Source organism: Phalaenopsis equestris, unplaced genomic scaffold (genome assembly GCF_001263595.1).
Source record: "Phalaenopsis equestris unplaced genomic scaffold, ASM126359v1 Scaffold000002, whole genome shotgun sequence".
Classification (NCBI taxonomy): domain Eukaryota; kingdom Viridiplantae; phylum Streptophyta; class Magnoliopsida; order Asparagales; family Orchidaceae; genus Phalaenopsis; species Phalaenopsis equestris.
Window position 1 is genome coordinate 6,137,948 of NW_018164444.1, and position 17,701 is coordinate 6,155,648.

The 17,701-nt window shown below is 35.4% G+C and overlaps 1 protein-coding gene across 2 annotated transcripts; it reads right to left on the reverse strand.

Annotated features, from left to right (window-relative positions):
• Positions 1-1,388: 1,388 nt before the first annotated feature.
• On the reverse strand, positions 1,389-17,334 carry LOC110022198 (protein APEM9-like). Of its 2 annotated transcripts, none has more exons than XM_020721034.1 (5): positions 17,189-17,334; positions 16,628-16,745; positions 15,970-16,420; positions 5,858-6,222; positions 1,389-1,977 (listed from the first exon to the last, which is right to left on the reverse strand). In XM_020721034.1, exons 2-5 carry the CDS (start codon positions 16,678-16,680, stop codon positions 1,851-1,853), a joined length of 996 nt encoding a protein of 331 aa, XP_020576693.1. In that variant the 5' UTR covers positions 16,681-16,745; positions 17,189-17,334; the 3' UTR covers positions 1,389-1,850. The 2 variants fall into 2 exon arrangements, with proteins under 2 accessions (XP_020576693.1, XP_020576688.1); XM_020721029.1 differs by having other exon boundaries at positions 1,575-1,977; positions 15,970-16,486.
• Between the last annotated feature and the right edge of the window lie 367 nt (positions 17,335-17,701).

A 17,701-nucleotide genomic window follows, 5' to 3' on the forward strand; every position in this document is an offset into this window, starting at 1 on the left:
CAAATCTAATAATTAAGTCCTCGATGATGATCGTGTTGACTGAAAAGCTCAATCAAATGGGTCAACTATAAATCAAGTTGCGAATCAAATTATTAAAATAATAAATCAAAACATCCAACTTAAAATCAATTACCTAAAAGCTAAAAACAAATAATAAAAAATATTCAATTAAAAATCAATCACTTAAAGGCTTAAAGCAAGTAAATCAATACACTCAATTAAAAATCAATCACCTAAGGCTCAAAGTAAATTTTGTCCACCCTCCGTAACAATTTGCCCAGGAAAACAAACTTTTTGATTGATTTTAAATCACAAAGAGCAAATATCACATTGAGTGCATCACTATATTCACACTTAAAGCAATCTTGTGTGAGTAAGGACATAACCCGAGTTCTCTGCACTGTGATTTGGCTCAAAGGCTCCACAAAACGTAATGGCTATAACCAAAGCCTTCTGACTGGATGGTTGATGCCAAATGACAATTGTATTAAGGTCACGGCCACAGCCCGTATGCTACCCATAATTTTTTATCATTTGAGTTGTGAGCCATAAATGTACAATTGATAGACATAAAGTCTTTTATTAATTAATTAATGTTGGCTTAAATTTGTCCCTTTAGACAAACATCCACACCAGATTTACAAAGGTCTCTTGGACAACACAAACCATAGTTGTTGACAAGGATTCTTCAATCAAATCAGCGAAACCATGAGATCTTGAACGGGTTATTCATCATTACCCCCACCATCCGTTTTAACCTCAAGATGATAAGTTTTATAAACCCAAAGTTTGCTACAACTATATGTTGAATATTTAGTGTTTAATTACTAGTCTTAATCGAAAGTATTCTTCCATCATTGAGAGAAGTAATTAACTATAGCGGCTTGCGTCTATGAGAAACCACGAATCTCAGATTAAAAAGTACTCACAAAATAAAGGCAAAATATCTAATTAGTATCTTATCTACAATCCAATGTCATTTGAAATTTCGATTTGGATATTAAACACAAAGCTCTCAACAACAATGAGAGTCAAAGGCGACAAATTTTCGGAGCCCACACTTGGAGCTCAAAGAAGGTATGGAGTGGGCAGGGATTGGTTTTCTTAATCACCCAAAAATGAGCTTTTAATCATGATTTACACCAATTTTATGGGTTGACAATTACCATGGAAGCCAAGTGGAAGGTGAGGTTTATGTCAAATAGTGATTAGCACTGTATTTTGAGGCTGAATAGTGGAAAACCCTCATTGGCTACAAGTTCCGGTATTTATACTTTAGATCCATGTCATTCCATGGTAATCCATAGCTAATTGGCCCAATTATAGGTCAAGCTTATTATTGGGCCTAACTTAGGATCTAGCTATTTGGATAGGTTGGTTGAATTGGTTTGGCCATTAGAATGGTTTTGACTCATGTTGAACAGAAGTGGTTTTTTGGGGCCAAGTTATGACCAAATTGGATAAATATGATTAAATCATGGTATGGGTTGAGTTGATCCAGCTTCGTTTAGCTCTCTAACATCTTTATCAAGCTCCACAAGGAATGGCCCAAGCCTTTTTGGTGAAATTGTTAGTAAAACCCAATTCAAAGGGCATAAATTTCCAAATAGGTTAATTTCAGAATTAACAGAAACTCATTTAGCAAAAAACCCACTCAAATTATTATGAACTCAAACCTCAGGACATTACAAGTTTTGTAAAACAGCAATTATGCTGAGTATAAACAGAAAAGTTCATATTTTCATAACCATGCAGAGGGAGGAATTACCAATTTATTCACATCGCTGATGATTATTTCCAAAGTACTTTATTTTTAAATGAAGTTCTTCCCTGCTCCATTTTGTAGCTTGTCACCTGTTACTCCTAGGAGCAGAGATCTGCTGAACTGCAGCCAGTGGATTCACCTGAACAGAGAATGCAAGCTGCCAAGCATCGATCAAAGCCCTCCGTATGAGCAAAGCTTGTCTCCAAGCAAACCTGTGGATTTACATGGGTAAAAGAGAGTTCAAAGGATTGAGAGAGCACAAAAAAATAAAAAGAAGCTTCCCCAAAACTTCCACAGGAGCATAGGATTTGAAGAAGAATAAGAAAGTTTTTTTTATTATTTTATTATTATTTTATTATTTTATAATGAGTGAGCCAACAGCCCTAATTTCCTTCAATTGTTGGCAGTCTTGAGAAACCTGGATCAATATCAAGTTGGGGCGTAACTGAGCCAAGCCGAATCGTGAGCTGGCTAGGGTTCAGCTCAATAAGTGGCTTGTAAGCCGAGCTCAATGAGCCAACAAACCAAAAGCTCAAGCCAGCCGACTCGACTCGTTAGCTTGTGTCCGGCTCATCTAAAATAATTTTAATATAAAATATACTCACATAATATTAAAATACAAAAATTTATCTTTAAATTATGAAAAATGCTTAAAAAATAATAGTCTATAATTTAAATTCAAGTGATTTATTATTATTTATCTCCTGAGTATTTATTTTATTGGTTATCTTATTATTAACATTAATTTAAATTAATATTATTTTCTCTCATTCATGATAAACAAGCCGCCTTGGCTCGTGAGCCAACACTAACTGGAAGAATTAAGCTCGAGCTCGAACTTGATTAATTAATCCAGCTTAGGATGAGAGTAGCTTGAGCTCAACTTGACACATTTACATGCCTGGTTTCAAGTCTCTCAAGTTTCTCAAGTGGCTGAAGTACCAAAATCTTATTAAAAATATCTTATTCAAGCTTTTCACATAAAACAGTTGATTAAAACTAGGAATCTAAACAAAGAGAAATCCTTCATAAACAAGTAAAGAGGCCGTCTAGGACAAACATTTAAAATCCCACCAATCACTGCTCAATTTGACATTTAATCCAACAAAATTAACTAAAACTAAAGGAATCATCTCCTATGTTAAATCCCAGCAATCACTTCATAGAAACTTCAAACATAATGGTTTCACTCGGTTTAAAAATATGAAAAGGGCGGGCAAGCAAAAGAAGAAGAGATAGATAAATACCACACAATTTTTATGCATTTACATATCAAGCACGTAAAAACTAAAGTTTTTTATTTACATTTATAAAAGTTTGGTCGTATAAATTTATGAATGAAAAGGTGTATTTCACTTTTAAAAAGTTAGTAATAGTGAAATTTCTACCTGGCATAAAACCTCTTGAGTGGACAAAATACACAATGGAAGAAACCAAAGCCCTGTTTGGGGAAGTTTATAACTGCTGGCAGTATTTTAAAAACGACGTCCGCCCGTTTGTTTCGTGTGTTCGGAGAGATTAATCGGAAACAACGTATGAATTTATATAATAAACGCAGTCGCAAGATCGACCCTGCGGCCCGCATTCATTCCGTAACTTTTACCCTGCTGCCCTCATCTCTCTCACGTCCCTGCTGCCCTCATCGTTCTCGCCATTTTCGCCCGAATGTCGTCGCGCCCGAAGCACGCTAGCCGCCGCTCCTCGTCGGTGAACGCCTCGCATCCTCCTTTCTTCCGTGTCAGTGCTTCCTACCTGATGCGTCATTTTTTTTGTGTAGCCGTCCAAACCTCCTCTCCTCTCGGCCAACCGCACACGCGGCCTCTCTTTCTCACCGGCGACAACGTTCCGCCGACCTTCTTCCCCTCCGGCGTCGAGCTCTCACCGAACCTTGCTCCCTCTCACTTGAATTTATAAATCATTTGAAGAGAGTTCATTATGTATGCAATATTCAAAATCAATTTTGATTTCTAATTGCATCCAAGCCAACTGATGGAATCTCAAAAATTGCCTATTCTTTACGGTGCTTCACACCTTTATGCTTCTTCACATTTTGGGGTAGTTCTACCAGGCACCTGATTGAATTTTTTTTAAGAAGAATGAATTAAGAAATCAAAGAAATGTTATCAGAGACATTGTTGAAATACAATAAAAATCATAGAGCTAATTTTTTGTTGGAGTCTTGAATGAATTAAGAAATCAAAGAAATGTTATCAGAGACGTTGTTGAAATACAATAAAAACCATAGAGCTAATTTTTTGTTGGAGTCTTATAAGATCATCCTTGATTTTAGCTTGTACAACATAGATTATAGATGTTTACTCTTGAGGTATATATATATAAAGTGAGTTTTTGATTATAAAATATCAAATATATAATTATGATAGTTCTGTTGCAAACAACACTACTGCACTAGGGCAGAATGGTCATTTATCTAGAAACAACTGCAAATCAGTTGTTTTCGAAACATACAAATCAAACAGTCAGCAAGCTTATTCGGATCAGCTGTTGATCAACAGTTATCTGGATCAGCTGTTTATCTGGATAAGTTGCAACTGCCCCAAACAGACCCTAAGCCTTCACTTTTCTTTGCACAAAAGGAGAGACATATATACATCTCTCATAGGTATACAAAATTGGAATAAAACAAAAAAATGAGAGAAAAAATAATAGGGATCAGCGATCCTATAGGAAAGCAGATGGATTAGAACATCAGGGTCATAGAAAGACAGATCTAACGGTATAGAGCCTCAGTCTTTGTGCCTTAAGTTCTTTTTTATTCAAAGGTTGTAAGTAAACATATCCAATGTTACAAGTTTTGATCCATGTGCCTTAAATTCTTTGTTATGATTTGAACATTCCCCCTCAAACTGGATGGTAGAGAACTACAATTCCAAGTTTTCTTATGATATTTTTAAATATTAGGCTGCAAAATCCTTTTTGTGAATATATTGACCCGATGATTTTCTTGGGAATATTGTCTTGTATCTACATTAGCTTTTTCATCAAAGTTTAATTTTTATTATGGTTCAGTTGGAGTTTCACACGACATGCAATTTTTCATCTTGATTTTTTTCAATATGTCCGAAGCATATTTATGTTGTGAGATACATAAAAAACCACACACTGATTTCCGGTAGCATGGTGCTCCACAAACATCTCATGATCATGTAATCAATTTCTTCTAAAAAAATAACTTTGGGTCTTTAGGCTCTGAAGTTGGAACTACAAGGTGCTAGAGCTTTCCTTTTCCCTTTATAAAGGTCTTCATGATTTGGGATCATTTAAATACAAGTTCCCCTGTTCAATAGAAAAGATGTTTGAAATACTTGTAGTTCTCCTTGGTCTAAATTTCGCCATTAATCATGATTGATTCTTTTGAATGGAAGTCAAAGAACCTCAACATAGTGAACAAAATGAGAACTTGGCAAGAGGGATAAGGCTGAGAGTGGAAACCCTAACCTTAGAGAATGAAAATAAAAATTGGAAGTGAAAACTCTAACCTTATAGAATAAAAATAAAGGTTGAAAGTGAAAATCCTAACCTTAGAGAATAAGAACAACGGTTGGAAATGAAAACACTAATCTTAGATAACATGAACTAAGGTTGAAAGGGGAAGAAACAAATGTTGGAAGAAACACCCTAACCTTGCTCAGATATCATACAGAAAATAAAACAATTGAAGAAACTATCAAGGGACTTCACTTTTCTTTGCACAAAAGGAGAGATATATATACATCTCCCATAGGCATTACAAAATAGAAATAAAACAAAACAATGAGGGAAAAATTAATAGGTGTCGGCGATCTTTTCAAAAAGCATACAGATAACAAAATGAGAATCATAGAGATAAATCTAACGGTATAGAGCCTCAATTTATGTGCCTTAAATTTATTGTTATTTGAAGGTCATAAGTAAACAAAACTAATAGTACAAAGCCTTGATCAGTGTGTCTTAAGTTCATTGCCATAATTGGAGTAGAAATTCAACAAGTGGTATATTTGTAAATATTAAAGTTTAGGTGTTAGGTATGTAAATATAAAAGAATTGTGTTGTATGTATGTAAATGCCCCGAAAAGAAATGAAGCAACTTACTTCCTGAGTTCTGAAGCTTTCCTCTGAAAGAAATAAGAAGCAAACGCCATAATGAGTCCAACTAATATAATTCTTCCCCGAGGTAGAGCCAGATGAATGCCGCCCAACTTCAAGCGAACAGTAGAAAACCACCAAAATGGGCTGCTTCGATGTGTTAAATTCTTAATTGATGGATTCATAACTTTCGTAGAAGCTAATTTTGATCCACATCCATTCATATGGTTACTTGAGTTTGTGGATTTCTCAAGAACTTCAGTTGGGGAGAGAGTTTCACCAGCCTTCTCTTTGGTTTGTAAAGCTTCTGGACTGAGAGAAGAACTAGAGTTTGCAGCAACATATAATGAATGCAGTTTCCTCAGCATGTCCTATATCAAGATAGAACAAAATATTAACAATAAATAAAATAAAATAAAAAAACTTGGTGATTGTGAGGAAAAAGCATTTATGATTGCACATAACACATGCTTTACAAGAATTGTGACTTTCTCAGTACCTCTTTTTGTTCAATCCGCATTTCAATTTTATTTTAAGCCTGTAATGCGGTTATAAGTTGTTTAATCTAAAAGCAACAAAAACATAAATTTTATGAACTATTCTTTGAACAAATAAACAATTTATACAAGGCTTCCTTGGTTTTTGAGCGGCACAAGGTATGCTGTATATTAATTTCCGCTTAATCGAATTGTATACTGCCGAAGGAGCATGACAAAAAACAAAGCAAGCTAGGAAAAAGGACAAAAACTGGAGCTAGATTTTGTTCATAATTCACTACAATGACTGTATCCCCTGCTTTAACAAGAGGAAAAACATGCATATTCGACTAACATGGTATTAAAAATAGTCAGAAAAAACCAGAATGGAAAAGCATTCCTTGTAAGTTAAGATAGTAAACTGCAGCAAAACAAAATGAGAAATTGATTCGTTCAAATCCTTGTGTTATGATGCTCCCAGGTTATAATGCTCAGCTTTAGATCTCCCTCGATTCAAAAGAACTCATCTCGAGTTGAGTATTTGTGCATATGTGCCACAGATACTGTAAGTTGAAGAAGTGTGAATGTTGAGTGGAAGATCTACAATGTAGGCATTGCACTAATTCTTTTAATTATTTAAAAATGTCCAAGTTTTCGTGGGCTGAGGTTGGAGCAAGTTCCAGCTCAAAATTGTCCTTATCAATGACGATCCATGACAAGGTCGCCCAGATCAAATACTGTGCATGGCCGAAGAAGATACGCAGCTTGTTTATATTGAGTTCAAATTAAGTAATTGTGATTAGACTTCTTCAGTAATTCAGAGAAGTCACTTATCATGTTTTCAACAGTTTTGTTATTACATTTTGGAAGCACTACAATATCTATTGCATGATTCAGCATTTTAATATAAATGATACTAAAAGTAGGCCTCCCAGAAGATCAATTGGGCATGGTGTTGTCATCGAATTTAGCTTGCCCCAACACTTCATCCCAACGTTTAGGATGCTCTACAGTGCAACATATTCCTGTGAGTGCTGTTAGCAACTTCAGGTTGGCCATCTGATTAAAAATGATAAGCTGAGCTAAGTCGCATATATGTTTGTAACCACTTCCATAATTCTATCAAGAAGCAGCTAATGAATTTGGAGTCTCAACAAATATGAGGCTCCACAAAAGACCATTCAAGCAAGTAAATTTAGCAACAAATATTTTCCAACAAGAGACGAAGTGTGTCATCTTTGAAAATCTATCCATGACCATCATAATAGAATCCAATGCTTGCTTTGTTCGTGGTATCCCCAACTCAGCCAAGACAAGTTTTCCCATATCTAATCAAGATTAGAAACTGGTACATGCAAATCTGTGTTTTTAAATGTTCCTTAGCATATTTGGCAACTTTCTCAATGAATCTCACAACATCCAAACAAAAGTTGTGGAATCTGCCTTGTAGCTGGGATAAAGTTTTGTCATCGTGAGCTTTCCTACTACCTGTGTGTACTTTCTTAATTATTAGTTGCCACAGAACTGCATCTGAAATGCATAATTAATTTACGTTAAATAAAAAATGACGTCTAACGGAATACTCTTATATGGGATGAGATTTTCTGCACTGCTACCATGGATTGGAGAATCAGGATTGCTACTATATAGTTCTTTTAAGGCATCCAACCCTATCATTTCAGTCTGTAATGTGATTAAGAGGGAGGACCGTCGGCTGACTACATTTGGTACATGATTTCAGGAGCATGTCTTATGCATATACACAAAACTAAACTTTTGTAGAAAGAGTGCCCAACAGACATGCATCCAACTAAATGATTTTTGTGAATTTAGTAATTGTAACATTTGGTGGTCACTGAATAGCACAAAATTTTGATGCAATAAATATTGTTCACATTGTTTGAGTGGTATAATAATGTCATATAACTCATTTTCGTAAATTGCCCACTTTTTCTCTTGTGTCGCCGAATTTTTCAATTAAAAATTCGATGGGTCGATCCACATGAGAATGAACAATTTTAAGTCCAATGGCGGAGACATTGGTATTCACTTGGAAAGGTTTGTCAGAGTTTGAAGAGCAAATACATGAGCTGAACTTGGAGGTTCTTTGATAGTTTCAAAACGGTTTTGTTGCTCTTGTCCTCTTCTGAAAATTTTGGATTTTAAGCAAAATGTAATGGGCACCATAATCACACTAAACCCTCCCATAATAAAAGTTTATGCATCCAACAAAAAAAATTAAAGCAAAAAAAAAGTTAAAGAAAATAACGCACACTATAAATCATAAAAGCTTGGAAAAAATCCTTTAGATATGAATGCCAAAAATATTTTGGTGTACCTTGCAAGATATGCAAACTATTCCAACAAAAAGTAGCATAGTACAACTCAGTGCAACCTACTAATTCAAAAGTTCATACTAACACGCAAAAGGCACAATCAAGGTCTAATGGCAAAAAGTCCAATAAATTTTACACAATCCACAGGTGCAAAAATTTACACAATCCACGACTCACTTGTCCATCATTGTCAAATACAAGTTCATGACTCAATCATCCACCATTGGTTCAAGAGACATAATAATTGTTATCATGTTCTCCTAAAAGTTTATCGTTCTATCCCTCTTGGAAGGTGGATTGCACCACTAGGGATTCAAACCTACTCTTATACCATTTAAGGTTGCATGACTTAGCACAATCCATCGTTGCACATGCTCAAATTGTGAAGAAAGCACAACCAAGACTTTATAAACAAACATTATAATGTTTCTTAGAAATCCTCAATCATTTTCTCTATCTTGAACCCTGATTAAGCAGCTGGGGATTATAATCTGTGACCTAGTTTGACATCATTTGATGCAAACAAATTACTCAAAAAATCTGACCAAAAAGAGAGAGAAAAACCAAGGCTCTATAGCTAAACTTCAAGCCAAAGAACCATGATTATAGAGAATCCATACAACATATGAACCAATCCTCAATCAAAGCCAAATATAATTATATGACTTGCTCATCCATTGTTGAACGCAAGATAAATGAGATCGTGGTCATCATGCTCCCTTGATACCCCTAAAATTCATCATCCTCAATCATTTTCTCTACCGTGGACCCTAATTAAGCAACTGGGGATTATAATTTGTGCCATAATTTGATATCATTTGATGCGAACAAATTACTAAAAAAATCTAAACAAAAAGAGATAGTAAAACCAAGGCTCTGTAGCTAAAATTCAAGAGAAAGATCCACAAGTATAGAGAAACCACACTACATATGAACCAATACTCAATCACAGCCAAATACAATTAAATGACTTGCTCGCCCATTGTTGAAAGCAAGATAAATGAGATTGTGATCAACATGCTCCCTTGATACCCCTAAAATTCATCATCCTCAATCATTTTCTCTACCTTGGACCCTGATTAAGCAACATGGGACTATAATTTGTGACCTAGTTTGATATCATCTGATGCGAACAAATTACTTAAAAAATCTGAACAAAAAGATTGTATAACCAAGGCCTGTAGCTAAAATTCAAGCCAAAAAACCCTTTGCAACTCTAGCACTCTCTCCCTCCCTCTCTCTCTCCCTCGCAATCTCTGTCACTCACTCTCTCTCTTTCTTTCTCGTTTCTCGCTCTCTCTTCTCCTTTTAACCTCACTATCTCCCTCTCCCCTCCCTCCCTCCCAATCTCAATAACCGTCACAATTTCTCTGTCACTCTACTTCTCTATAACTTTTTCTCTTGTTTTCTCTTCTCTCTCTCTCTTCACCTATTTATTTCTCTCTCCTCTTTATCTCTATATTTTTCTCTTTCTCCCTCCCTCACCCTCCCTCTTTCTCTCTCTCTCTCTCACTCTCTCTCTCTAACTCACTCACTCTCACTCTCTCTCTACCCTTCCCTATCTCACTCTCACTCTCTCTACCTACCCACTCTCTCTCTCTCCCCCACCCCCTCTCTCTCTCTCTCTCTCTCTCTCTCTCTCTCTCTCTTTCCCCTCTCGCTATTTCTTTCATATCACTCTTTTATTCTCACTCTCTCTCCCCTCTTCTCTCTCTCCCTCTTCTCTCTCCCTCTCACTTCCTTTACCTTGCTGCTCTCTCTTCCTTTTTCACTCTCCCTCTCTTCCCCCTACTGCTATTTCTTTTCCATCTCTCTCTCACTCTTCCTCACACCTTCCCTATCTCTATTTCTATTTCTCCCAACCTTTCCCTCTTTCTCTGTCCCACCCTCTATCCCTCGCACACTTTATATTGCTCTTTCTTTATGGTCTTCGTTGATAACTATTTCCTTTATGACAGCAGGTATTCAAACTATTTTGCCTTCTAGTTTGACAGCAAAAACTATGCTATAATAACTGATTAAACTAATTTAGAAAACTATTAATTTTACATTCTAATATATTTTGAAATGCAAATATACATCATTGATTAATTGTGGAAACTGCAACAAAAGTGTGAAAAGAACACTCATTACGACCAAAAAAAAATATGATACGCTAGTTAACATAAGTGAATAACACGAATGGCCTCATGTTATCTGATTAGGAAATAAAATTAGTTAATGAAAGAGAGGAGACTGCAAGCTGCGGATGACAATGAGAAGATAAAGGTCAGGAAAATTAATAACAATTAAAGGGGGAAGAAAGATGAGAGTTACAAAAATTAAAAACACTTAGAGATTTAACCCACATTGTGTAAGCATGATTTTAATGTTTAAGCTCCATTAACTATGACTTTTTGTTCATGGATTAAATCTTTTGCATTCTTACCAGCTCAGGATACCACAACGTAAATAAGAATTTGTAACAAGATAAATTCCGAGATAATGCGAGAAATTATGGTTCCCCTTTCTATACTGCAACACTAGAAGATACCAGAAATACTTCATCTTGAAGTCCCTGTTTGAGCCCCAAATTGGGTCAAAAAGTCTAGTTATGCATGTAAATAGTGTTCTTCAGTAAAGGAATCCGTTAAAAAATCTCTAGACTCCTAAAATGCACTCCATTTGAAATAGAAGCTACAGTTAAGACAAACTTGCTGAGACTATGGATGGAGCTCCGCCCTGGCACTTGCACTCGAATCATCTCCAAGGAACACACAAGCGGTTCTTGCATCCAGTTTGAGTAAAAATAAGGGACATTTAGGTACATACAACACAAATCTTTCGCATCACATCAAAAATAACATTTGTTTTAACTTTTAAAAGAGGAATACACTTTTTCATGATGCATAGGCAAGTTGACCAATACATAAAAATTGAAGTTTTGTTGTTAGATATGTAAATACATAGAAATTGAGTGGTAAGTATGTAAATCTTCCTAAAAATAAAGGATAGTTCAAAATGGAATCCACAATTCACGGTGGACAGGCATGTGCTCCATCGATCCTACAAATGAATTTAGCTCAAGACATCATTTTTAGAAGAGCCTTTGTTTTTAATTAATTTGAGGAATAATCTTACGGCCATTGGGAGCAATTAAACGGTTCTAAAAATTTTCACAAAAAGAATTTACCAATTAAATGGAAGGATGGAATGTTTTCAAAGTATCTCTCCTTTTTTTAAAAAAAAACCATTTAAAATAATATCAGGAAATTTCATTCAAGAGATAACACGATAATTTGAAACCTTAAGATTATTTTATGATTAAGTATATATATAACCCGCGGCACCCGTTTCGTTCGCTAAATAATATCACGCTACCCTCACGTTATGTTTGACCATTGCCCTCTTCTTCTCTTTTCGATCCCGCGACCCTGTTGTGCTTCTCTCGCGATCATCTGCCCTAGCTCCTCCTTCTCTCCCCCCTTTCTGTGGTCGGTGGTTCCGATGGCATTTCTCCTCCTTCATTCTTCCCTTCTCTCTGATATTTGGTTCTGAAGTCACTCTCCCATTTCAAAGCACCGGTAATCTCTACCCTATACTATTGGTGTTGATATAAGGTTATGGTTTGAGGTTTGTCATTTGTGGCTTGCTACTTGCAGTTTATAATTTTGGTTTATTTGCGATTTTTGGTTTTTGTTTCGTTGCCAGTGCAGCCTTTGCTCTATCATCCATGTGGGAAGGTTTCTATGTGCGCCTCTACGTGATTTCTGACAATTTCTTTTACCTATCAAGCTTGTGCTCTCTGTTATATTTTGGAAGGATATGTGGGAAGAGCATGATTTGAAGCCCTAAGTGAATACTGACTTTTACTTGGTCTGTGGTTCATTTTTTGCTATTTCTTGGCCTCTCCGGAAAGAATTTTTTTTTGCCCAATGTGGTTTGCTCAGTTGAGGCCCTCCCCTCTCTTTTATTTTTGGTTCAATTGGAACAGACTTGCTGCTCTACTCGTTGATTGTCTTGTTGGTGGTTTGTGGTCTTTGTTAGATTAAGCAATGTTATGTTGGTAGTGATGTTTGTAGTGGTGGTCTTTTTTTTTTTTTTTTTTTTTTTTTTTTTGTCACAAAAAAAAAACCCCGGTATGTGATGTTGGTAGTGATGTTGTTCCATGGTAGTGTGTGTGTGTGTTGGGTGAGGTTGTTTTGTGTCATGGGGTTTTGGTTACATGGTGGTAGTGCTGGTGGTGGTGTTGTTGGTAGTGTGTGTAGATGTCAGGGGTGGCTCTTCAGTGTCATGGCGGCGGTGCTATTGGTGGTGATGTTGTGTCATGTTGGTGGTGTTGTTGGTGATGGTTTACCTGTGTCATGTTGGTCGCGTTGTTTATGGTGTTGTTGGTGGTGTGTGTGGATGTTGGTGGTGTGTGTGGATGTTGGTGGTAGTTTTTTGGTGTTGGGATGGTGGTGATATTGGTGAAGTGTGCGATGCTGGTGGTATTTTTTTTTTTTGTGATTATGGTGGTGGCCTTCGTGATGTTTGTAGTTGTGTTGTTGGTGATGGCAATGCTTGGTGTTGGGATGGTGGTGATATTGGTGAAGTGTGTCGATGCTGGTGGTATTTTTTTTTTGGTGATTATGGTGGTGGTCTTCGTGATGTTTGTAGTTGTGTTGTTGGGGATGGCAATGTTCAAGCTAGTATCAACATAGTAAAGACAAGAAATTGGCTCATATCTCATGTGGAATAAGGATATCAAAATAATGTTTTGTGACCTATCTTAAAGAGGTGGAATTAGAAAATAGGCCAACCACTTATTTTAACGAGGGTTGTCAAATATAATAAAGAAGTTCAGAGAGCGCAAATGAAGAAAACATGATAGGATGCAATTGAAAAACAAGTGGGAACAGTCAAAAAATGATTGAAAAACATGGAATGAGTTAAAACGTGGATCCACAAGCTTGGGACCCGATAAAGCGAACCATCAATGCTTCAGAAGAATGACAAGCTGAGAGATTTGTGTTGAGAATTTATTAAACGTGCAGTCCCTTGCCAATTATTTATTTCTTCAATTACATCAGCATATGAATAATTCATTGATTTGTTGGTCGTTTCAAATGTAAAAAACTTAAGTTCAGTGGTATTAACCCTGACCTTAACAAAAAGTTGGATCGTATGTTTGGTAAAGTCATTGTCTGGGTGATCATGCATGAACCTCTAACGAGACAAGGCTTGCTGGCATAGTTGAGCACGTGTATGTCAAAATAATTGCTAGTTCCAATGAATGCCACAACCCTAACCTCAATGAAGTTGAATCTACTAGTCGATCTAAACGTCTTAGGGTTGAGAAAAAGAATTAGGTATTGTTTTTATTAGAAACCAAATTTCACACTTAATTGTTTCATCGCTAATGATCTTGACATTTCATAAGCAACTTCTATTCAGCAAGTAATATGAATTCTCGAAGAAACTCCAAAAATTTACAATGACATATGGTTATACTTGTTTTCTATGAAGTTGTTTGATGACTCGAACCAGACATAGTTCTTTATGAGGATTACCCCTGACTGTATGGTCAATTATTTACGTTATTTTCATGACAATAAGAATACTTGAATTCCATTTTTTTTTCAGTTAGACATTTCATATTTGTATTTCATTGGGACATTATCAATGCTACTTTGGATATAGTTTGATCTTCTAACTTGGACACTACTATTTTTATTTATTTATGAGAGAAGTTGGATTGTAACTTGTTATTTGTCTTTCAAAGTTTATTTATGATTGTTGTTTGTTTAAAACATGATCTGATAATGGCTAATTCGGTGATTCTTATGTGTGTTAACTGCATAAACAATGAATAACATAGACAAAGAAAAACACAGAAGAATAATTGTAGCTGTCTTATGTTTGATGTATGAGTACTATAACTCATATATTGTTCGCTCTCCTTACATGAAATTTTCATACATTGGCCATAAGTGGATTGAGAAGTTGTTTGAAGGGCATCTAACAAAATCTAGCAATATGTTTCTTACGACACAACCTGTATTCACTGATCTTTTGGAAGAACTGCAGAAGAACCATGGACTTCATAGCTCTTCCACGATGACTTCCAAAGAGACGTTAGCAATAACCCTCTACATTTTATCACATAATTAATCTATAAGAGGAATCATAGAACGATTCCAACACTCATCTGAAATAATTAGTAGATATTTTTCAATTGGGTTGAATGTTCTAGTGAGTTTCTTATCATAATTTATCAAACCCAATGACCCAACCTTCCAAAGGCCCCCATAAAGATTTCAAAAGACCCGTGGTATCTGTCTATTTTAAGAGTTCTATTCATTCATATTTTCCTGAATTAAAAAAAAACAAGATAATTTGGATACATTTTTTAAATGCTTTAAGATTATATTGGAGCAATCGATGGAACACACGTGGATGCATGTGTGTCGAATAATGAAAAAATCATATCCATCGGGCGACACAGATCACCAAAACAAAATATCATGGTTGTTTTTGACAGGTGCTTCACTTTTATTAGGTTGGTTAGGAAAATAGTGCACACGACAGTTACCTATTCAAAATTTCCACAAGAACTCAGAAATACTCAATTCAAGTTTTATGAAACTGTGAAGTCTTAGAGAATAGAGTATTACTGATGTTGCATTTATGGGTTTGTATTTTGTGGTTTTAAACCTTAAGAAAAGATGAGCTCGAAGACTTATGATACCTCCAAAACATTATATTGTTATTGTGACAATGTTTCATATTTATTTGCCGACAACCACACAACTAAGAGGGACAATTTTACAGATGTCCAAAGAATAGAACAATGAACTGCAACTTCTTTAGGTGGGCGGATCAGTTCGAGGATTCCACCACCGATAGTGAACAGACGTAAAGAGTTTCATTGGATGAAGGATTATCTGATGACATTAATCAACTGCATTTTAAAAACAATATCATGATATTATGAATTGTTATTTTAATAGTCATATTTTTAATTTTGATTATTGTGTTGTTGTTTTGTGCGGTGCTAGTTTTTATTTTATAACATTTAAACTGGATATTTATTTTCAAATATAAAATATGCTGGCAAAATTGATTTTGTTATAAACAGGACTATACCACATGAGCACAAATATCATTTATATAGAAACAGCTTTTCCGCAGTTTTTTTAATAACTTACAGCTACCCCAAGTAGGCACTTAACCACAAAAAATCAAACGTAATTTACCATAGTTTCTTTACTACCAAATTTATTGAATTTAGCAGAATTTTTAATGAAATATCTTATATTTCAAGAGGAAAAATCAAACACCATACCTGACGTTTATCTTCAGGCATATCTAATTTCTCTGTCCAAGAAATGGCAAGTTCAGGCTCATGTAGAACCTTCCCAAGGAGAACCATAGCAAAAACTTCTGCAACTTCTAAATATTTTTCTGAATCCATAACTGATTGCCATGGGCATTTTGAAAAATTATTGTCTTCTTCAAGAAATACATAATGATCGTTATCCACATATCTCCATTTCTTAAGAAAATCTTCAAAGATTGTTCTAAGATTTGAAGTTATTCCTTCAGATATTTGCAAGCAGGTCCCCGTTAGAAATACACGAATTGGTATTGCTTCCACTGAACCAAAAAGTATTTTAAGCTCAGCAAACAATTCAGCTGTCCTTCCCAATTCTCTCAATGACTGAACAAACACCATTCCAGCTGACTCAATCATTCCAGACAATTCAATATCAGGGATTTGTTCCAAGGAACAGGTCCTTAAATTTTGAATTTGAGAAGAAGCGAGGGAGCAAGCTTCAGTAAAAAGGCCACAGACCATATACCTATTTTCAAATAATACTTAATGTGTTTGTATGCAAAAAAACTGGACAATCTACCAAAATAACAGCTTTTCCAACATAAATAAAGTATGAATAAACTGAAGGCGTAGATGAAACAAAATCAAGAAGATGGTAAAATTATACCTTTCCGAGAGCTCAATTTGGTCCCAGATGTCAGATTTTACTACTTCAGCCATGTCCGCTAACTTCGCTTCCTTTTGCTTGTTCAGATTTTCAACGAGGACAAAACTACAATGGCAACCTATATGGAAACAAATACACAGAATCATGAGTACAATACAGTAATTAAAATAATTGGAGAACAACTTCCATCAAAGTTTTATTTACAACTTGAAAGAGACTTCTATAGCCAAACAATCAAATAACTAAATCGTGTATGTACAAATTATTCCCCCCAAAAAACCAAATCCATGGTATTCTTTCCCCTATCTTCTCCTTCCCGCGATTCTTTCTGCTAAATCTCCTGAATCCACCCAACTTGCTCCGGGATTTAGGGGCTGTCTGGCAAAGGATTTAGCCAGAATTTAACCTGGCTTTGGGCGTAAATCTTGCCAGACGGTCAGTTTGGACAAATAAAGCCGCAGATTTGACAAATCCGGACTTCACGGATTTTAGCCGTAAATCCAGGATTTACTGAATCCTTGTGAATCGGGGAAGAGCAAATAATGGCTCTAATAAGCTCACCTTCCTCAAAGGTTTCGGGTTTGGAGCGGAGCGGAGCGAAAGGAGAAAGATGGGAGTTTCGGAGGTCACGACGGCGATGGTTTTGGGCGAAACCTGTAAACGGGGGAGAGAGGGTTTCGGCCGGCAGGGGAAGGAGAAGGAGCCGATGTTTTTGTGGAATTAATTGATTAATAATTAATATATTATTATATTAATTGTAGTTAGTTGCATATTTATTTAATTATTTGATAGTTAATTAATAAAAAAACGTATTAAATATTCACTTATTTAACAAAATAATAAGTAATTATTAGTTAATTTGTGCGTGTGCGTGTGTAAGTATATATATATATTAAATTTTCATTTATTTGCTTGAAATATAACTAATTAATAATTAATATAATTAATTACTACATAAATATTGATATATGAATGTTAAATTATTATTTAATAAATAATTATTTAATATTTATTAATGATTAATTAATTTAGTAAATGATTAGTTATTAGTTAGCATTATTAGAAACTATATTT